This window comes from Toxotes jaculatrix, chromosome 23 (assembly GCF_017976425.1).
Source record: "Toxotes jaculatrix isolate fToxJac2 chromosome 23, fToxJac2.pri, whole genome shotgun sequence".
Classification (NCBI taxonomy): domain Eukaryota; kingdom Metazoa; phylum Chordata; class Actinopteri; family Toxotidae; genus Toxotes; species Toxotes jaculatrix.
The window spans coordinates 14,081,181-14,104,303 of NC_054416.1; the positions used below are offsets into that span (position 1 = coordinate 14,081,181).

Consider the following 23,123-nt stretch of genomic DNA (forward strand, 5'->3'; position numbering starts at 1 on the left):
TCATTTTTTCCTCTGAGCCTCTTTAAAGGTCAAAAGGTCAATGCTAATAGCAGCGGAGGCTGTGTTTTGGAAGCGCTCAGAGCCCAGTACACAGTCAACTGTAGTTACAGGAGTAAAACCCAGAATGGACTGATTACAAAAGAAGCTACCTGCTGCTCAGACAGATTCATCAGGAGAGATGTTTTCTTGTCCATCGTGTCCATGCTAATATTTTCAGAGTTTTTTTTTTTCTTTAAGGTAATCATTCAACGTTAAAGCATCAGGACAACTGGAAATAATGAAATGTAATTTTCTTCCTCTGCCACCTTCTAAGAGTAAGAATGTGGTTAAACACCCACTTTGGTCTTTTGTCAAATTCAGCTGGCCTGGACAGAGTAAAGTTCGGTTTTTGGAAACAGTTGTCATTTGGAGTAACCGGACAATGAAACTCTATCTGCACCTTTGAACGCAGCCATACTGTAATAATTAGTTCACATGGCATCATGACCAGCAGACAGCAGACCCACCAGCAGCAAGCACCAAGCAGGAACGTTTCACTGGTCAGTGATTTTGCTGCCGTTCCAAATGGAGACACGAAAAGAGAAAGTGGCTGCTTAGACTCCTGGATTAATTTAAGCTATTTTCCTCTGAGAGAATGGAGCTGAAGGAGAAGGGGGTGGAGGGGGGGTGGAGAGGGGGTAACAGAGGAAGAATGGAGCCCGAGGGGGCGGGCGGGGGTGAGGGAATGGTTCAGAGTCCAGCCCAGCCAGCAGGACATCCTGTTTGAGCTTCCAAATACCATTTCCTCCAATAAAAAGGGGGAGACCTTCGAAATAATCTCCCACAGAAGAGACACAGAGACATTGATTGTCACCCTGGCACGAGGCCAAGGCTGAGGAGAAAGGCTCCCCTCCCGCCGAGCTTCTGGACGGCAGTCAAAAAGCACCTCGAGGAAGTCATTAAAGCCCAAGGTTGATGAAAAGTCTCTCCTTCCTCCCATGTCTCGCCTCCCTTCGCTGTCCGAGGGCACGCCGCTCGGAGGAAAAAAAAACGCTTTCTGCGGTTTTGAGTTATTTGCACAGAAGCAGGTGTCGCTGCCAGGAGCACATGATGGAGATCTCAAGAAATTACAGTCTTGCATCTCTTACATTTTCTTGATGCATTGTTTCCAAATATCTTAAATGTCTTAGAGTCTCAAAAGACCTTTATGGGTGGGGCCACCATAGCAAATATCCTGAAAACTTTGACAACACCCTTTGCACACCTTAGCAACCATGCTGAACAACCAAGCGACCACTTATTAATCCTGCCAAAAACAAGTTTGAACCTCAGCGAGGTTAGCGAGTGATAGCTTGTGACATTTCTAACAACAACAACAAGTTCATCAGGCCAAGAAGTTAAAGCAAGGAGTCCGTCCATAAACTGGGATGAATCTTTACAACCGACAGTTGTAGTCATAGCTAGCGTGTTCGTTGCTGCAAGGACCAGTGGTTGAAGGGCTACAGAAGTGAAACCCAAGTTATAATAAACTTTTTTTCTTTAACAACCAGCCAACTTGTGTTTAGACATTTAGCAAAGTTCTGTTTCATGTTTTTTTCCTGAATATGGGTCTTTTTTTTTTAATCATCCACAAAAATTGCCAACACACATTTGGCTTCAGCGTTTCTACCATGGCCTGATCATCTTATCCTGAAACACAAAAATAGAATTGGCCCTGCTGATCAACTCATGTCCTCATCTGTGGTCTTTGTCCCAAAAATAAAGAGATACAGTGAAGTGCAGATTGCCCAGTCAGCTACGATGGAAATCTGATCCTCTCTAGATGATAAACATCTGTTTCCATTTTCTTGTCATTGTAATTCATCATAAACACTTCTTGGTGGGGGGGGGGGGGGGGGGGGTAAAGGAAAGGAACATCTGCTTATGTCCAACAAGAGGTTCATGAGTGGGACTGAATAATACATAGAAAAATGACTTCATCAATGTATACAAATAAGGTATGAAAGTGCGAAATTTGGAGGGAGCAGCTCATGTAAATCTGTTCTTTTTAAGTGTTTATTCATATTTGCCTTCGCAGCTCATCGCTGTCTCCTCCAGTGGGGGAAGCTGACAGCAAACTGAAGACCACCAAAGCATGCACGGCCTCTGTTTGCAAAGGGATTTCAGCCCCCCTGACCACTCAGCCATTGTCATCAAATTTGCACAGAGCTGCAATAATTCAAAGACACTTATCATATGCTTTTGGCTTGCTTGTGTATCCCCCCCCCCCCCCCCCCCCCCCCCGTGTCCCCCTGTGGCCAATCGTGTTGACCCTCCTGTCAGCTCCCCCTGTGGAATTCTGGGTGGCGAGCAGGTTCTGCCTCCCTGCCCTCCCCACCTCCACCAACCCCCCACAGCCCCCCCCCCACCCCCACTCACAGAACGCATACAAATTAGCTTTTCCAAAATCAGATCAAGTTATGTAAAGAACAAAAGCAAGCAGACTTCAAAGGGGGACGGACAAGAAGGGATGCTGCATGCAGAGGCTTCAGCCAGCTCTCTCAACTGGCCCGGTCCTCAGACGCTGTGGTGGATTTGATTATTGTTTTTAACTCCTTTCCTCCTCCTCCTCCTCCTCCTCCCCCCCCCCTGGCTCCGCGAGACCCCCTGCACCAGCAAAATGGGTCCAGCCTTTTGGAGCGAATCCCAATCCCAAACCTGGTCTTTGATTTCAGGGGGCTTGGCACTGCTCCTTCTCCCCCTCTGCTTTGTTCCTCTTGATGGATCTAGGCAGGCTGGCGAACCGTGACCCCTGCCAGCCCACCCCGTCTGTGTGAGCGCACACACACACACACACACACACACACACCAACAGACAATGCCAAGCCGCCACAGAAACGCAACAGGAAAGGAGGGGAAAATGGAGGAAAAAAAAAATGTCGACAAATGTGCTGAAAGCGTCTGTGAATCAAAGTCTCATCCCTGACAGAGATTACAGGCGCGGTGAGTGTCGTTGCTGCTTTCATTGTGTCTGTTCTGATAAGTTAGCCATGTGTGATGGCTGAGGAGGAGAGTCTGGACCGCTGCCTATTCAGCAGCTCTGAACCACCTGCCACCAGATGGACCCAAGAGTGAACTTGAACAAGGAAGAGGAGGAAAAAAAAACAAAAAAAACAAAACACTTCAATTCCCAGCCCTCCCAGCGGCCACCTCATTTTCTCTCTAACTGTGTTATCAAACGCAGCATTATATCTGCTTTGTAGTGCGGTCGGTGCTGAGTTGACAAGCTTTTATAGTTGCTGGGTGCAGAATATTTCACGCTGGGAACCTTTTTGTGCGCCGAGGCCAAAAACAAAGCAGCTGCTCAACAGGAAATCACTGAGATATCTGGCCATCACTTTCAATTTCTAGCATGTGGTTAGTGCTTCACTTCTAGATTCACAGAGCACTATGCAAAACATAGCTCACTGACATTAATTCCAATTTATTTTGACTTCCTTTGTTTATTGTATAAGTACACGTGTATGTATGGTCATTTCAGAGACAGTGGAAATGAGCAGCGGTGAATCACTTTGACTAAATTCTTCATCTAACTTGTGATGAATCCATCCAACGAGGCCACATGTCCTAATGGCTTCCAGAGAGCACCGGAGACACTGTCCAGCCTGAAGGTAGGTAGGTGTGCACCGCTGCTTCACTTCCTGTGCTTTAATTAGAACCAAATGAAAAGGACCCCCCCTCTCCCTCCTCCTCCTCCTCAGTCTACTCTTAATTGACTTAATGGTTGAGTGGTGCCCTGCCTGGCTGGAGCTGGAGGGAAAGCCTCATTAGCACTTCGCTTTTCACCAGGCCTACAAAACAAATCATCAATAGCTGAGCAGACAAATGTGCTTGTTAAAGACTCTAAAGGTTAATTATGGATCAGCCGACCACATTTTAAAGTTCATTACACCCATTTTGACTTTTGGAGAGGTTTTTGATCAGTGTTAGTCCTGATGCTGAGGCTTGATACTTAGTTCACATCAGTCTGGCTGCAAAAAAAGAAAAGAAAGAAAAAGAAAACATTGCCAACATGCCAATCTGTCTGTTCTTAATTATAGAGCTGGAGTCAGGACATTGTTAGCCTAGCTTAGCATAAAAACTGGAAACAGTGGAAAACAGGTTCTTGGTGCTTTCCAAAGTTCAAAAACACGCCTGCCAACACCTCTAAATCCTTCTAGTCAGCATACTAGTCTACAGTCATACTAGTTTTTGTTTCCATGAAACTGTAGCTAAATAGGAATGCCAACATGCTAACATGCTAATGTTTTGCAGGAGTTAACCACATTAATCATAGTTCAGGGTGCTAGCTTGCTAATATTTGCCAATTAGCAGTAAACATATAGCGCAACAAAAAATAGGTGGATGGTTAAACTGTTCATCAAGACACTGTTCCAGCATATTATGCCACCTAAAAACACACACAGTCACTTTTACTTTTTTTTTTTTTTTTTTGGTGAACAGACTGAAGTGTATTTTTTTCAAAATGTCTGACTATTCCTTTTAACAGCATATTCAATATTCAGTATTGTTAGACCCAGTGCATGCTGGGATAGTCTGGAGCCCCGAGTGAACCATTGTGAGTTCTGGTGCTGTCGCATGTGGATCAGTTTACTAAGTATTCCTCTCATTATTTCCTCGTAAATGAGGCAAAATGAGGAGTGCTCCCAGGTAATGTTTGGACTCATTTGTCCGGTTTAGGCTCTCAGCCTCTCCTGCATGTTTGATTGGTTTGGACAAGCCAGCAAGACCAGCACTGGTGCTGCATGCAAGCCAAGTCTGTGTCACCCTGAAAAGTTTTCTTAATTATTTTTTAAACGTCATGTCTGATTTCACTGACACAAAGAGTGAAAAGAAAACTATTTTCACTCCTTGATGAGTTAGGAATTTGTGATTTCCTTTCCTTTTTTTTTTCTTGATAAAAGATTCTGAAGATTTAATCCTCTACGTTCACAGTCCCACAGTGTCTGCTCCAGATTTATGTGAAAATAAAAGGATAGCCAGGATGTAAAAGGAATAATTCAACATTTAAGCAGATGTGCTTTCTCTTTGTCAGGTCAGGGCACTGTTAGCCTAGCTTAGCATAAAGACTGAAAGCAGGGGGAAACAGCTAGCCTGGCTCCAGGATAGCTTATTGACTATATTACCAAGAAATTATGGCTAATTAACAAATTAAAAATAATAATCAGTTGTCTCTTGGAAGTTATCTCATCCCTCTTAACTGATCAAGTCCTATAAATGAAAAAGTCAGTCATCCTTTGCTTTCACTAAGAGCTGCTACGGTGCAAAGCTGCAGCTTTAAATTAACCTCATAGAAGGCTCCCTGTCTATTTAAAGTGCAGCTTCCAGTTTGCCATAAAGCCCTTAGTCAGAGTCATCCAGGTCGATCAGATGGAGATGGGTTCAGCCCCATAAATCTGCCAGGACACACACACACACTCACACACAGCACAGATCTCCATCTTGAACATTTACCTATGAATGCATGGCTTGTCATGGTTGAGAATGTGATAAATGTATGTTTTGGATGTAGAACAGGTCTGCATGTCAGTGTAATCACTGGTTCTATTCACTCTCAGGAGAAAACTCCTCAAGGATGAGCCTGATGCCTGATGAATACGGGCTCTGACTTCTACTCCATATATCAGAATGACTGAGGGGGTTGGCACTTCATGCAGCAGGAGGGTTGTGGTGGTGTTACAGCTCCATCTAGTGGTGAGTTGATGTTAAAGTTAAAGGAGGAAGCTGATTTGAAGACTACTCACCTTTCCTGTTTAGATTCATGGATGCTCATGATTTATGGTGTATTTTAATGGAATTTGGTGAATGAGAACTTTCTTGAAATAAGTTGAGATTGTTAAAAAGTTGAAACATGTTTTAAGACTCTTTTGTGCATTTCAAAAACATATTGATGATTGACATACACATTTATTGCTTATTCTAGATATTCCACATTTGAATAGCTAAAGCCACAGTGGCTCTGCTGAATTTAGACATTTACCTTCACACCAAGTTTGTCAGATCTTTACTCTTAAGCAGGACTCCAGCCAAACTGCCTCCATGTAACAGTGCAAATAAGCCATCCATACACCACAATATGTAAAATGTTCTGACTGTGCCAGTCCAGCCTTTATTCAGAATCCAAAATTGACAAGGTTCTCCCAGCTCATGTCAGTCCAGTGGTAAACTGATGTTCAACATGCTCTGCAATTCATGCAACTGCACAATACTGAAACTGATGGTTTGCACGCTGTGACACTTTCCACGTGCAAGCTGTGGTAGCGGTGGTTGACCTTTGCTTTTGTTGACCCAAGATGGATTCTTTTGAAAGTGGAAAGATTAAGAACACTAAAGCCAAACATGTTCACCATCCAACACTGGGGTAGTCAAACTGAATACCTACAGGGGTAGAAAGTGGGAACATGACAACAAAAAACAAGCTCATGAACGAGGAAGAACTGAAAGCGCAAACTGCTAAATGCCCCAATAAGAGCTTTATTAAAACACCACTTTAAACATGGGAATGCCACAAAAAGGAAGTTTCAACACAAAAACTGCAGCACCAGAAAAAAAGCAAAACAACCCAAGCCAAAAACACAAAAAAATGAGCTTCTCTGAAGCCACTTTTAAAAAATACCCCAGGTGAGTAAATGCAAGCTCAACCATACAAATAACTCCTAAAGGTGTTCTAATCTAATACATTTAACCACTTGATGCAGACTTCGTCCTGAGATGGCACGACTTTCAGAGCACTTCAGGTTATACGGTCTTCTGCTGGCCCTTCTTTCCAATCAGAGACTTGTGAATGTGAGGGATCACACCTGAGAAACAAAAGGACAATGGGTGATTCATTAATGATAAATGAAGATGTTAATTATTTTGTAATTGTAAACATCAAAGCTTAATAAAAAGGTTAACATTTTAAATGCACCAACTGTTTCCTTACCTCCACCAGCAATAGTGGCCTTGATGAGTGAATCCAGCTCTTCATCTCCTCTAATGGCCAGCTGCAAGTGGCGGGGGGTTATACGCTTCACCTTAAGATCCTTTGATGCATTTCCTGCCAACTCTAGAACCTGAAATAAAAGAAAATCAGGCTTTACTTATTCACTTAGACTCAAAACAACAGCTCTCCAGTTAAGATCGACTTCCAGCAATTAGCTGGGAAAGATAACTGGGCTTAAAGTCACCTCGGCAGTGAGGTATTCCAGAATAGCCGCGCTGTACACCGCTGCAGTGGCTCCCACTCTGCCGTGGCTGGTGGTTCTCGACTTGAGGTGTCTGTGGATACGACCCACTGGGAACTGCGGCGATAAGAAAGAGAGCGGGCTTCAGTGCAGAGAAACAAAGGGTTCACTGGCCTGTCGGTGAGAGACGGCCGCCAGCTGAGCAACCTCTGCGATGCCTGGCTATTAGCCTGCATTAGCACCGCCGAAGAAATGAATGAATGTGTGTCAGTGGACAAACCTGCAGTCCAGCTCTCTGCGAGCGCGAAATAGCCTTCGTCTTGGTCTTCCCAGAGTCTTTACCTGCTTTGCCGCCAGCCTGGAAAACACCGACACTGTTCATGAGCTTACAGCCGACAAATCCTACATTAAATGAGAATAACACTAGCTAGGGTGGTCAATTTTACCGCGCCTTTTAGCATTCTGTAGCCATTCTATGGCTTTCTCTATGCAGCCAATAACGATAAGTTAGCTAGCATGCTAAGCTAGTACAACAGCTAACGTTAGCTAACGTTAACAGTTAGCTATTCACTGAAACGCAGTGGTGGCTATTTACCATGAACTGCCAACAAACAATACCATACACATGTCGTTAAGATATGTCGCTAAGATGACATGAAATACGTACCATATTTAAAACGCACAACTAATTTCTGCCGCTGCACCGCAAAACGAAACAACTAAGATCCGACTGTTGCCTGTTAATTTGAACTACAACACCCGCCTACAATTGTCCCTCATATATAACCATTTTTTATCCGGGTAACTGAAGGGGGAGCGCTAACCAATCACATTTCGCTATGTGTGTCCTGCTGTGGCGTTCAGCCAATGAACGAGAAAAGGCCTCAGTATGCGGGAAAAATGGTAAATTTCCGTTCAAAGTAAACATGGGTAATGTAGTCATAACATTTAGATGGTCTTCCCATTGTGCCTTTCACCCGCTTTTGCCGTTTCCCCCCCAAAGTTTAATTTCACAGGTGTTTCATTGAGAAACAAAACAAATACATAGTTGTCTGAAACGTTCCCAAAACACCTTAACTTGTTGACTGAAAAATATGCGCTACAGGCACAATGCAAACTAATAACATCCTCTTGTAAACAGAAATATTTGTAAAACAAATACAAGCGAAAAGCAGCAACCGCTCAGAACAAACAGCAGCAAGGTAAATACAAAACATTACTTTAAAAAAGGTTCTTTGTGTAATGTCTTTGCCAAAAACATGGTTCCTAATCAGAAAAGAGATAATTTCCTTCTATATTAACACTTGTATTTATGTTCATCACTGTGGTTTCACAGTATGTGCATTGTAGTGTTGTAGTTCCCGATGTGGCCACACGAGGGCGGTGTATACTCACAATTCCACCTGATGTCTTTGTTCTGCTCTGGACAATCACAACCACCAACTCTGCTCCACTTTATCACTATAACAACAACTTTTTCAATAGGAGCTGTTGTGTTGTACTGAATTTTTTTTCAGGGTAGTGGGTGAGGCATAAATAGGTATATAACTGATTTTAGTCCACATTAGTGGATAGTTGCCTTATAGTAATCACATTCTACAGGTACATAGTTAATCCTGACATCAGGCAGCAGCTGAAACCAGAGAGATTTCAGTCTCCTTTTAATCCTGTTTTACTGCAGTGTTAATGGCTAACAGGCTCCAGTCCAGGGGTGTGTGTTGGGACTTGATAAGACAATCTGTGTGTGTGTGTGTGTGTGTGTGTGTGTGTGTGTGTGTGTGTGTGTGTGTGTGTGTGTGTGTGTGTGTGTGTGTGTGTGTGTGTGTGTGTCTGTCTGAGACAACATGCACAGCTGGTGGTGGGCTGGTCACATCTAAATCACATACCATTCATTCTCAGGCGTGCTCCCCTTTCACCAGTCACTCACTCACTCACTCTCTCCCCTGACCTCTACCTCGCTCGCTCATTCTCCTCTCCCTCTCTCCCTCAGTCGCTGTCAATCAACTCTCGGCCTCTCCCTCCTCTGTCACCAAGCTTTTCAACTGTCCATTTCAGAAAGTTTCAAAGTCTTTCTCCGTCTCATTGGAGGTCACAGATGGCAGAACTTTCTGCCAAATGTTCTGCAGACACACACACACTTCAGTGTCAATAGTGTATCATGAAATTGGTCTGTGAATGACAGAACACGATACTGTGGTTTTACGAAGCTGTCTGCACCTGAGAGGGAGGAAGATCAGGACACCAGCAGTGTCTCTGCAACCCAACTTGGGGAGCAACAACAGGATGGGAGAGCTCAGAGGAAGTAGGGACAGACAGAGAGCGTGAGAAACTGTGGTGTTACACCGTCTGCTGGGACTCAGCTAGAAACAAGAAGACGTTTGGTGGGAAAAGACTCCAGAGATGTTCAGCTAGAGATTACCGGGTCCTCAGAGACCTCAAAAACAAGAAGAGACGTTGGTTCTTAATTGAACAAATTATGTCACATCAGCTGAACTGGACTGGATCTGCTGGACTGGAAGCCATGTTTGTTGAGACAACAACTCTAATCCTAATAAAATGAACACCAACCAAATTGGCTGTAGTCATGACATCATCCCAAAAGCATGTGGGTCAATGAGGAGCATGAATATTCACACTCATTACTAATGAGTCATTAGCAGCAAGCTTGAGTTGATGTCTTTTTTTTTTTTGGGTCAACTCATGTTGTTCCATACATACAGGATGATCATACGTATGTGTGTGTGTGTGTGTTTGTGTGGGTGTGTGTTTCAGCTCATCTCCTGACCTCTTGTTTCCTCTTGGGTTTTAATATAAGATGACCCACGTGAGGAAGTGGAGCTGCAAAAGAAACACGATTCATCATGGGGGACAGCCACAGGGGCTCCTGTGTCCCCCTGCTTCCAGTCGCTATGCTAAGCTAAGCTAAGCTAGCCATGTCTGGACTCCAGCTCTGTAATTAGACATGAAAATAGAATCAGTCTGAGCATTTCACATGCTAATAAGTTTGTTACCTACAATGTAGAACTATTGCATTAAAGAAAAGTGTCTGTCCTCTGGGTCTCTCTGATCATGTCGCTGTTTTAAAACCTGATTTCCGATTGAATCTCAAAATTTATGACCAGGACAAGATATGTCCAGATGTCAAGATCCAACCTGGGGGGACACAGAGATGAACAGGACTCAGAGCAGCTGAGACAGCACCAGTTTTCACACAAGTTGTCTGTGATCAGAATAATATGAAAGATGTTATAATGACAGATTCTTCATATCATGTATAGGGCCTTAAATCAGAGGCTTTGTGCCACTGAGACTGATAAATGGACTACTGGGCTGCTACTGCAGCGGTGCCTTCTCGGTCAGCAAGGAACAGAACGTGTGACCCTGGATGATGAACTGGTCACCGTCTGCTTCCCAGTTCCCCTCTGGCCCCCTGTCTCCAACCCCTGCTCACTTCTCTGCTTCTTCCCTGTTGTCTGCCTGTAAGCTTTGGTTTCTGCTTATTGGGAAATTACACATCATCAGTCAACGCATGACATGAAGCACATGTTTAGTGCTCCTGTGTTGCTCCTCTGTGGAGTTTACTGAGTCATATGGAACAAAGGAAACCTGGAAACAGCAGAGCAAGCAATATCACAGCATCCCCACGGGTGGGGGAGGTACAATGCTTTCACTGTAATCTCATAGAAATGCAGTGGACAAAATCAGTTAAGCAGTGACTGTTAATGGATTTTACAAGAGCATGTAGTGAAAGTTAACCCCCCCCCCCCCCGCACACATACACACTCTACTTGTGGTCCCAGCTGGACGACTAGTCAGACAGGACTTTGACAGATGGTCCAATGGGATGCTGGAGAGGGAGGATGAGAGGAGAGGAGGGGGCTGATGAGAAGGGTGGATGGAGGATGGAGAGGAGGGGACAATGCTAATGGATGCAGAAGTGTGAGGGGGTGGGTGTGTGTGTGTGTGTGTGGGTGGGGGGGTCATCTGTTATGGAAAGAATGGAGAAGTAAGAATAAGGGTTACAAACCTCACGGGAGGCAAGTGGGATAATGTAGCCCTGCTGACGCTGCATGCATTTGCACTTATGAGAACGTTCAGACACGTGTGTGTACAGACACACAAACACGTTTAAAAAAAGAAAACGCTGAACACAACAGGGCTCTGTACCCCATATTTTATTTTGGGTTATTTTATCTAGTAGTTTTTAATTAAAAGCTAAGCTTCAGCGTTAATTGAATCACCTGGCTGCTAGCTCGTTCTACCGTCACGTTAGCATCAATTTAACTTTACTTCTCCTGAAACTCAAGCTGCATTCAATCTGCCCGCACAGGCCCCGCCCAATGGGTGCCAATCACAAATTCTCGCTTTGTGGCCACGCCCACCGCTCCTCGTTCCCTCGCGCTGGCTGCACCCTTCCGAAAACCACCCATGAAAAGGCAGGTAGAAACAAAAACTGCTATCCTCCACTTCCGGTTTCAAATGTCAAAATAAAATTCACGTAAAAGCAATACAATGTTATGTAAATACATTTCGGGAATAAATTTATTCACGTTTTTTTTCACACAAAGTTGCAACTGCTTAAGCATAAGCACCACTGTCTGTGAAAACAGAACAAGGAATTGTATATTACAAAAATATGGTATTTGCATTGTCCACAAAAGAAAAAAAAATCTTTTGAGACTGCCAGGGATTTCAGTTCATGTGTGTCAAAACCAGGATTTAGAAATAATGATATGATCATGTATTGAAGTCACACCACAGTCCTTAAATAGACTCAATGATTCATTATTATAATTATTAGGATATGCATATTTTGTTTATTGAGTTTCGTGTTGGATTATATTGTCTCCAAGTTTATTTAACTAGCTCTTTTCAGCAAATTCCTGTGAAAACTCATTAAAACAACTGTCACTGAACTTTGTTGAGTATCAGATCACATAGTTCCATCAAAGACTTTCTAGGATATTATTGGGAAAATCTGACCTTTACAGTCAAGGGTTACTAATTCATTTGCACACACGAAGGTCTAAATGCTCTTTAAAGCCCTCCCCAGGCAGCCATCACAACCTCTGGTTGAGAAATTCTTAATCCTGGTGGGAAAATACTGAGTCCAAAAATGTTCAAATCAGCCTGGAGTGCGACTGCCAAACCATGGGTAACTGAATTCAAGAGTATCTGTGTGCTGCTGAAAAGTCACACCAAAAAGCCAACAAAAGGTAAACGCTGACACAACAAAAAACATTTTTATTAAATCACAAACAAGATCATTAAGGCCAACCCCCTCTTCTTAATTTACATCTTAACAATCCTAAAATCTGCTCAAAGTAGCACTGTTATGAAAAATATGAAGTTAATGTCGAAGAATGATTTTTGTTTTTGAGACAGTACGCTTTGTGCTTTTACTTTGGAGGAAACGCATAGTCTTCCCTTAATACCATTGCGAAATTTTTCGAGCTTGACGCAACTTCCTGAAAGATTGACAGCTTGAACCGCTCTCTTTAGTAGTGGAACCGATAGCTGCCGTCGTGTGGGAGAAGCATCCACCACTGATTTACACGTTTTTCTTGGATTTAATTCTGTGTTTTTTTTAAAAGAAGTTTGACAGAAGTGCGCTCAGTTTGGAGTCCACAAGGATTTACGGGGTATGAAAGTGGAGCGGACGCTTCAAACAAAGTAAAAGAGGAGGTAGACCTGTCCGTTTGATGGCTGCTGGGGATGGAGCCCAGCTGCCGGCCACAGTAGCGGCCAGCCGGAGCGTGGAGAAGGCGCTTGAGGAGGCTGCCGCGAGCGGGGCTCTCAACTTGTCCAACCGAAAACTGAAGGAGTTTCCCCGAACCGCCAGGAACTACGACCTGTCCGACGTTACACATGCAGGCGAGTTTGCTTTTCATTGCTTTCTTCAACTTACAAAGCAGTGCCAGCGAGCTAGCTGTTGGTATTAGAACCGCCTTTTGTTTTATCGCCACCTGCTTCTTTTCTTCGAACGGGGAAGGCGCATCCTTCCTCAACCTCGACACGTTTCACAAGACTCCCTCAAATAACTCGGCAGTTTTATTTTGTCCGGATGACTGCCACGACTGGGTAGCAAGTAAAATATAAAATAAGACTTATTTCAAATCACTGGGACCTATCTCTTGCTTCGGCACTTGTACACTCCGCCAAAGTGCTTTATAATGATAGCACATTTGAAAAACTACAGTTTTTGGCGTTAGCATGCAGTATTCACCAGTTAAAGGATGTTATATTCAGTTTAAATCAAAGTCCATAGTTGGTGAACTGTATCAAAGTCGGTGTGTGTTGTTTGCCTTTCTCTTGAAGCAAAGCCATACGAGTTCCAGCTTTTTAAAGGGAGGTTGGCGTGTTGTTCTCTTAAAGTGGACTTCAAAGAAGGAAAGGAAAGTGACGCCAGGCATGCAAGTTCCTCTTCCTCAAAAGAAAGTCTCAGAAACGGGTGAAAACCCTCTGCGTTGTCAGTCTCCTAGTTGGAGCTTAGTTCTCTAGGGTTGTGTTGTTCGTAACGTCACTTTTTTGGGGCTTGTAGCTTGTTGTGTCTCCTTAATTGAGCCATGAGCCCATAATTTAACATCATGGCAACCGTTTGCTAACCAGCCTGAGTGTGTGTCACTTCACCCCACCGAGCTAACTTGCACAGGATACGGTAGAATGCTGTTGATAACAACAACAACAACAACAACAACAAGAGAGTAAGGAATAACCGTGAAGTAGGTGCGGATGACAAGTGTGAAATCAATCTGGCTAATCAGCGACCAACCCCCGCCCCCCCTCCCCTCCCCTCCCAATACTCTGCTGCTGCTGCTGCTGCTTTCTGTGCTTTGGTAATTATGACCATCTGCTCATAACAACCCAGGTCTAGGCCCTGTGGGATGAAGAGGCCTTGAACACACGTAAACACACACACATGCAGACACCTGCTTCTAGAGCAACCCAACCCTAATGACTATGGAAGTGATGAATAGATCCCATACCGACAGTAATGCCACCTGATTAGGATGTGTTTATTCAAGTGCAGGTTCTTGGATAATGGAATAATCCAGCTTGGAAAGTGAGTAAAACATACAGCTTTAGTTCTCAGAGTTAGGTTCAAAGGGGCACTCCACTGATTACGCATAGCAGTGTACAGTTTAGTCATCATGAGGAGCAGTGCTCATCCTCTGAAAACAGCTGTACAGTGTCTGCTATGGCTCCGGAGGAGTTTTGTCAAGCCTAGAAAATAACCTCAGATATCGTCACGGGGATGTGAGTGAGTCCTCGGCTCGTAATTATAAAATATATTAAGAATTAGAAGCTGGTGGCATGGAGTTTGAAGACATGGGCATTTACCAGGCGGGGAGGGTGTAATGAAAGATGCCACCGGCTTGAATTATGGGAAGAATAGGCTTTTGGATGTGGACGCATACTAGGGGAATTAAATAGTCAGGATAATATCTTGGCCTGTGCCATTTATGACCACTCTTATTAAAACTGGTCTCTTGCGAGCTGAGACCATGAAGGGGGAGTATGTCTTGTCACTAGCAAACAGAACTTCCTGTGTAAAAATAGTGGCATACCCCTTTTAAAAAAGTGCACTCAATGCATAAACAGATCAGTAATCTTGTTTGTATGTCCTTTCTACAGATACTTTCTTATTGAAACAAGAATTCAGTCCATTTTTTCAGACTATATTTTATTCAGGGGAAGTCTTGAGGTTAAACAAATTTCTGAGGGATGTGGAGGAATCTCAAAATACCGCTTGGGGTGTGTTTACCATTTCAAGTCGGCCTTGGCTTCACCTCCGCTCTGAGCCAGGCTGACATCACTGCCTTTCACACTGGCTCACGGTGGCTGACTTGTTATGCAGTCAGCTCTAATTCTTGGGTTGTGCTCCTCTGTACGCCACTGTTGTAGACATTTAGTCTTTTGCGTAATGAGGCTCTCTATACACCTGGTAGTTAGGTTGGCTCACACAGACATTATATCAGCTCTGAGATACAGCTAACCAGGCTTCGAGTCCTGCCCCCCTGCACTTTCAGTTTCTGCGTGTGTGTGTGTGTGTGTGTGGGTGGTGACAGCCCAGGTTGATTCACCAAACTGTCATGATGGTTTTCAGGTTAAATCTTGCCAGACCCTGATGCATTACCAGCACTTCATAAGCACATAATACAGAGGGGTCCAAAAGCCAGAGACCACTTACCCACTCACTTGAATCTGTGTGTTCTGTAGTGCATGACATCCTCGTAAAACAGAGCAGCTACACTTTAATCACGGTTTAATGAAGAGCTTCACATAGTCAGACTCGTTCGATGGTTTGCTTGTATAGTGGTGGAATCTGTGCTGAGGCTGAAGCTGAGAGGCTCAGCCTTGTGGATGTGTAACATGTTTGAAAGAGGCAGAACTGCTGCATTTTAAAGGGCAATTAAAACAGTTCTATCTGCTCATGTTCACACATTGTGTCATGTCTAGTAGGTTCTTGTTGCTGCTGCTTTCTGTAGTTGCTCAACATGTACTGTGGTTTACGGAACTGGGCTGAAATTTGTACTGAAGATTCAATAAACCCTAAGGATCATTAGCAACATGCATTCGTTTAAGTACTGAATGTTTTACAGTAATTAAAATAATGAAATTAACAGAAGAAAGATTCTTTTTCAATTCATATTTCCACAAATTTTCACTTTCTTGAAAGCAAATTGGTTCCTGTGTAGAATTAACATAGTTAAATAGTGTCACAGATCTTACTAAGTATCACTTCCGAGCTGAAAACCCCACTTTTAAAGATATTTTGACTGTGTACTTTCCCTAGAGGGAAAATTTAATTTCCTTGCAACATTTTTTTTGTACAGGAATGTGTTAATATTTATTGCAGATACAGACTTTTGGGCCCCATTGCATATATGTATTATTCTATACTCTTATAATTTAATAAGGGTTTTTTTAATTGTACTTTTCACTGGCTGTAGAGTCATGTTCAGTGTTTTTATTTTACTGTGTTGCCTTCAAGCTTTTCTGTCTCTGTGTGTTACCTATTGAGCCTGTTTTTAATTGGATCCTGGAAATTTACACGTCACAGCTTGTAATGCCTCGGTTTGTTACGTGAATGTTGTTTTTGTTTTTGACAGCATGGCTGTCACAGTTCGGCTGTTGAGTTATCAAGTATTTGAGAATTGCAGTTTTCAAAAAAAATAAGTACAAAAAAAGTACACACAGTATACCACAATAGAGGGTTATATCTGCATCAACCACTCTTTATGCATTTGATTCTAATATATCCTTGTTGTTTGCTGTTGTAAAACTTGAAAATCCAGTAGACAAAGAGCAACCCGAGCACCCTATTCAAGTTATTTTTTCTGGTCAGCTGACTGATGTTGAAGTCCAGTGCTTCAGTCCTCCTCCTTTGGTCTGCACCAGCTCCTGAGAAGCTGTGAAATGCTCCATTTTGCCAGCAGCTTCTCCTTGATCACCTTGTGATGTTCGGTGCTGGACAGGTAGCGACAGTCAGTTTGTCTGAGCTTGTTCGCTGCAGTTAACCATCCAGGGGTGGGTCGATGATGATGCTGCTGCTGCTGCTGCTGTATCAGCTGTGTGCAGGCTGGTGAACTAAAGCCCTGATGTGAAGCCCATATGGTTAAACTGAGACTGGCTACTATAACCATCTAACCTGAAGTTCACCAGCCACTCAGCACCATAGTTCAGTCCAGAAGTCCAGAATTTTGAACCTGTTATCTAGTCATTAATCAGAATAAATAAATCTGTTTATTTATTTATGGTTTCCCCAAGTGTTATCGTTTATAAACTAAAGCTGGGTGCTTGATTTCTTTATTACAGATACAGTTTCTTCAGGCACATTTTCGTATTGAAACGGTTTAGACTTCTCACCTTGACCAGAGTGGGTTGCAGTGGTCAGGACGTTAGCTTAGCTTAGCTTAGCTGCATTACAAAAAGACAGGAACGTGGTGGTTGAACTGGGATAAGATTTGGCTGTGGAGGCCCAGTTGTGTTTAGATTAACATCAACCCCCCCCTTCTTCCCCACTGGAGCAGCTTCCTTCAGGAAGGTCAAGGGTTCACACACACACACACACACACACACACACACACACACACACACACACACACACACATGCACGCATGCACACACACAAAGAAGAGGACTTGGCCTGCGTCTTGCAGAATATTTCCCAGTAGCTCTGAGTGGTTGGAGGAAACAAAGCCGAGCCATTGTGTGTTTCATGCACCTTGTGGACTCGCACGTCTGTGTGTTATTGCAGAGTGAATACTGTATACACAGCCCACGCTTTGGCAAATGCTTTTATAATTAGGGTTTGCTCTGTATGGGTTTTGTATGGTATCAGTGTACCTGGATTACAGCTATCCAATGGTGCCAGTGTTAAAGCACGTTCATATGTATGGTGACTGGGTTGTGTGACTTATTTATTTTAGTCCACCCTCCTCTGTATGTGATGCTTTCTTAATATTCATCAGGTCTGATGCACTGGAGCTTAGAGGATAATCCTGTTTCCCAGTTGTAATTACCACCTGTGGTTGGAAACAGGTAATTATAGTAAATCTGAAGCCATGAAGGCAGCTCTTGTTTGCATGGGACTAATATTACCTGGGGGACTTTATGCAATTTGTAATAATTGCAGAGGTTCAGCTGTTTATAGAGTCTAAAAAAAAAAGAGCTGCAAGTAATTATTATTTTTCTTAATAATACGCTGACGCTTTTTCCAAGGAGTTGTTTTGTCTATATAATGTCAGAAAAGGGTGAAAATGCCCTTTATAAGCCTCCCAGAGCCCAACATGAGGTATTCATATGTCTCTGTCCAGCAGTCCAAAGCTGTACAGTCCTATGTGGCAAAGAAAACGGGAAATGTTTGGCATTTTACTTGATTAAAGACCATCGAAATAATCCTTTTGTTGTGTTAATCAGCTTATTGATTTTGATTCATGGATAATTCAGCATTTCAGGTCTAAATCTTAAAAAAAAAAAAAAAGGTATTCAGCTGCAGTTTCGAATACACTATGTTGCATTCATTGTTTTTAAGGACTTCTTCAGTTTTCTGTGTTTTGTTTCTGTGCGGCAAATGATTAATGAGAGCTTTGATATAGCGTTTTATGCAAATTCAGGAGCCTCATTCAGCTTGAGACTCACAGATTTTGATCTTCTATCTCCAGCTCTCATCATTTTATTGTGTTTAAAGCGGAGATCTTCAGAGACTAGTAGGTACCGGTAAGCGCCTATTGTTCACCCCATCTGCACGATTCACTACATCTAGACTGTAGAGATGCAAAAAGACACGTGCTGTTCACCACACCTTCGCTTGTGATCATTCAGAACATGTGTAAAGACTTGGCCTTTAGATGTGGTCAGGTTACACGTCGTGCAGCCTGTTGTGTGTGTGTGTGTGTGTGTGTGTGCAGCATACTGAACCTGGTACAGTAACTTTTACGTCAGCCTGGTATATGAAGCCCAGTCCGTTTGCTCTCTGTTAAAACACCGAAGCTGCAGAGCAGAGTGAGTGAGTGAAGTGCACAGTACACAAAATGCAACACAAAGAGAAAGCAGCCAGCAGTCTCATTTAACGATATGTCAACACGCCGCACAGAGTGGAGCTGCTTTGGGTTAAAAAGCAATAAAAGAAGCATTGCTTCATTTGTATCTCAGTAACATTTTGTATACACAGCTTGTATTTGCAGCCAGATGAAAACTGCATTCGATCTTAAGCATTGTGTTACTGCTGTCCAAGACCCACAGTGTCTTTCCTCATCAAATTGCTTTCCTACTTGTAGTGTAGGCCTACCTCACGCTAAGCGAGCGCTGTAGAAAATAACAAAGGAAAAAGTCTGATACTCAATATTAAAGGACTCGGACCGGGACATCCTCTTAGTAATACACTGGATATTGAGTTCTTACTTTGTACTTTATTAAAATTGTTGTTATTGTTGAGGCCTCATGTAAGTGGTATTTTAGTTTGTTCAGCAACAGAAGCAATGGAAATGTTGTTGTATGGGCACAAAGTTAATAAACTGGCCTTCAGTCTCATACGACCTCTGGGGATGTGAGAGACAAGACCCTTTTGTTAAGAGCTGGAGGGGAACTGGACAGCCAGCACATACACATACACACACACACACACACACACACTCACACACACACTCCATACCACCACAACCAAGAAGGCCAGCAGCTGACTTAGAGAAATAATGAATGAGGAAAGGAGGGTGTCTGTGTGTTTGTGTGCATGTGTGTGTGTGTGTATTAGGGGAAGCGATATTTCCGTGCCATGGTCCTGTAAAAAGTGGTTTACAGTGAGGCCTGATCTTGGCCTTTGATCAAACAGCCCATCCTTTCCCAGTTTCCATGTTGTGTTATTTCATCGATTAAATTTTTAATAGGACTTAATTATTTTCCAGTTGCCTACTCCTGAGAGACGTCAGTGTCTGTGGTGAAGTGTTTGTGTTCTTCAGTCTTTAGAAGGCCATGATGGTGGCTCTCTTTTACTATCATTATCCACGCTGTTGAATAAACACTAAACTCCAGTGTCTGCTGTCCGCTTGAAATTCCTGTTTATATCTTCCTGCCCTCTTTTCAGGCACAAATACCTGGAAAAAGTCAGCCCAGCTGTTTGCTGAGGGCTGTTGCTTCAGCTGAGTCTGTTTTCAAGGACTCAGCTGGGAAAGGTTGAAAGGTGGCTCTGCAAAACTTTTGCAATGTCCTCCTTTGTGAAAGATGATAGCTGTGGATTCAGATTAAATTATGAGTCAGTCTCATTGTTTAAAAAAAAAAAACTAGACTAGAATGGGAAAAACATGGTGCAGAATACAGCTTTGACAGCTCTGACAACTCCTAGAACAGCTTCAGACCACCACTGGACAGGCATGTCAGCCCAGACCATCATTACCACTGCACCTGGATCAGATGCTGGCAGGTAGCTAGGAACTAGTAAATAATATTTTCTCCCTCCTCCCTCTTTTTGTCTTGATGAGTCTAAGGAATCTGATAGTGGTTAGCATGATCCCCAGTGTTGATGTTGTTTTGCCACTAAATGTTAAATTAGCCAAATGACTGGCTATGCTTGACTTTCCTTCTACTGCCACAGTGAGGTTGACATTTGGAGTGAAATATCCCAGGAGCTATTGGATGGATTGTCATGAAATCTGGCACGGGTCCACACGGCATGGATCGCAGAGGCCTCACAGAGCTGCTAGCGCGGCTGGAGACGCTTATTCTTGTTTCCCCATCTACCCTGCTCTGAAATGTTTGAGTGATTTGTAATGTTTTGAAAGCCAAGTAAAGTCAGAGACTTCCTGCTCACCCATGTTTCGATGGAATTTTATCATAGCATTACTTCATTTCAGCTACCCAGGAGTTTTCATCATTGCTCTTTTTCAAAATCCAACCATCCGGTGCTGCTAGCCAATCAGAGCAATTTCTCTAGTGGGGGGCTAAACTTATCAGTTTTCCCATAATATGAAAAAAAAATGTTGTGTCATTGTTGTTTTGAATCTGCTGCAGTGGCAGACAGTCATGAAGAGTAATATTAAATACCCCACGGCCTCGGAAAATGGCCTGGTTTTAAGTCTGATACTGAAAAGCTCTCTGGCTAAGCTGCTAGAAACTACAGAACCACAGTGTACAGTTGGTTAATGGTGGGGTCAAGTGAGCCCTGATCTCAGCACTCTCTTTGTGTGTGTTTGTGTGTGTGTGTGTGTGCACTGTTTGAGCTCAGCATATGGATATATCCTTCACTGTCAGTTGTTTACATCTGTTCTGTGTCATGAAATGAGACTGCCTACACACATGTTGGTGAAGTGCGTGTGAGTGTGTGTCTGTGTGTGTATCTGTCTCTCTCCCCGTGTTCTCTTTCCTCTGTGCTGCGGATGTGGGCTGCCGGTTCAGTATTCACTTCTGCTTTGTCTGCCGGTCTTCTTCTTCTTCTTCTGAATCGTCACTGCTTTGCTCTTACTGATCGCCGCGCTCTTTCTGTGTGCCAACATCTTTCCATCCCGCTGCCCATCCGAGCCCGCTTTAAAGGACTTTTGTCGTAAATGTCACAGAGAATAAAATGCCAGATGGTTCTGCTTTCCGTTAGCTGCGATGAAACCCACTAGTCAGCTCATTCAAAAAAAAAAAAAGAGATGTTCATGGAGAGAGTAGAAGGAGTCTTTCATGAACTGATAAAGAGTAGACAAGCTGTTAATGTCAGCTGATGAATGCCATGGCTTGTACAATTATAGAAAGAAGCTCCCCTCTTGTAGCACAGAGCAGCGTGTATGTCTTCATGCATTGTTGCATTAACAGGGACCAGAAGTCAGAAGTTATTCGTTCCAGGGGAGGGTAAATGAAGCTGCACTGTGCTCAATTCCTTTGTCATACTTTTTTATTTACTGTATTTTTAGTTTCGTGTCTGAAAGCTTCTCTCTGTGCGAGACCTGCTGGCGTGTTTTCCCTCTCAGAGCGCAGCAGCTGGTGGGGAGGGAGAACCCCTTGTTCGTCCCATGGGAGGTAACCAGAGGGAAAAAAAAAAAAAAATGGCAGAGACGCTGAGGCGGTAGGACAACACTACCAGTCTGCCAACAAATATATATTTTGCCATACATAGCCTGGGTGTGTGTGTGTGTTTTTTCTTCTTAGGTCTAGAGACTGGTGGTGGATTGCATGTTGTCAGGCAACTGGAAGTGAGCAGCTAGGTTAGGAGGGTAAAGGTCTCTCAGGGCTCTGAAGTGTAAAGTTTTTCATGTGCGGGTGGAAACTTGCCTAAGTTACATAATACCTTGTTACTTGAGTGACATTGCATTAACAATCTAACCTCTAAAGAGAATTTTTTTTCATGCTTGTTGATTGTTCTTGTTTTTCTTATCTGTTTAAAACACATTATGTTTTAACAGATCAACTGCTCTGGCTTTGGCCACTTTCTCCTTATCCATGAAGTCCCAGTTCACACACAGGCTAACATTTTGCTATTTCTGTGTCAATTAATGACTAATAGTTTGGACTAGTGTTTAGTTTAGCCGTAGACTAGCCAGTTTAGCCACAGCATTTAGAGCTAAGTAAGGTTTTGTAGAAGGTTTGCCACAGGATGCAAGGAAAAGACCAATAAACCCACAGGAACTGGCAACATGAAGACTGCTGGCACTGTAAAACTGCATGCGTATCATCGCACTGAGACATACTTCAAAATAAAAGCACTGTGAGGTGCACTCAAAGGTAGTTTAACCAACATCCACGATGCTACAACAAGAAAACACACACAGGCAACACCCTGTTTTAAACTTTTTGACAATTCATAATACAGACAGATGGGATGATAGAGAGGTTCGGAGGACAGTTGATATGCATGCAAGGGGTTCTACTTTCTTTATCTCCTTTATTTGTTGTGTTGTAGCTGCTGTCTCCTCCAGGCTCAGGAGGTAGCCATTAGTTAATGGGCTTCAGTCCCATCTATGTTTGTCCCGCAACACCGTGTAACACTATAAGACTGTGTGTAAGTAATCTAATGGTGTGGTGTTGACTCCCTGGTGAATAATGAAAGCTGAGGCCCATGCCTTATGTAACTCAGCAGATCCATTAACTCCCACAGTGTTTGGTGTCCAGATGGCTCTTTCTCTGAGGAAGTTGGGTTATGATAGAGAAGGCATGGGGGGCCTTGGTGGGGGTAGCATTGGTAATGTGTCTGTGTGGATGTATTCCGTTCCTATAGAGATACTGTAGGATTATTGTAAACAACAATAATACAATAAAACATTATTGTAGAGTCAAAGTTGTTTCCCTACCTTTTCACAAGGAAGTCCAGAGACCATTTTCACTGAACTGGAAGATGAAAAGTTGTACAACAGACAAATGCAAGGTGTAGTAATGATGTGGGGAACTTGTGTGAGATCTTGTAGGAGCTAGAGCGTGACCAATTTATCTGTCTCACACAAACACTTTGATGTGTGGGACCAC

General features: G+C 43.2%; 2 protein-coding genes across 2 annotated transcripts in view; one reads left to right on the top strand and one right to left on the bottom strand.

Moving 5' to 3' along the window:
* Nucleotides 1-6,476: 6,476 nt before the first annotated feature.
* Nucleotides 6,477-7,976, bottom strand: LOC121176755 (histone H2A.Z). Its single transcript, XM_041030814.1, has 5 exons — nucleotides 7,852-7,976; nucleotides 7,465-7,542; nucleotides 7,188-7,301; nucleotides 6,944-7,073; nucleotides 6,477-6,818 (listed from the first exon to the last, which is right to left on the bottom strand). Exons 1-5 carry the CDS (start codon nucleotides 7,852-7,854, stop codon nucleotides 6,757-6,759), a joined length of 387 nt encoding a protein of 128 aa, XP_040886748.1. The 5' UTR covers nucleotides 7,855-7,976; the 3' UTR covers nucleotides 6,477-6,756.
* A 4,692-nt stretch (nucleotides 7,977-12,668) lies between these two features.
* Nucleotides 12,669-23,123, top strand: part of lrch4 (leucine-rich repeats and calponin homology (CH) domain containing 4) — a 44,587-nt gene continuing 34,132 nt past the window's right edge. Inside the window, exon 1 of the mRNA XM_041030813.1 lies at nucleotides 12,669-13,058. Within this exon, the coding sequence (XP_040886747.1) occupies nucleotides 12,887-13,058 (172 nt within the window). The 5' untranslated portion in view covers nucleotides 12,669-12,886. The remainder of the gene's footprint in view (nucleotides 13,059-23,123) is intronic.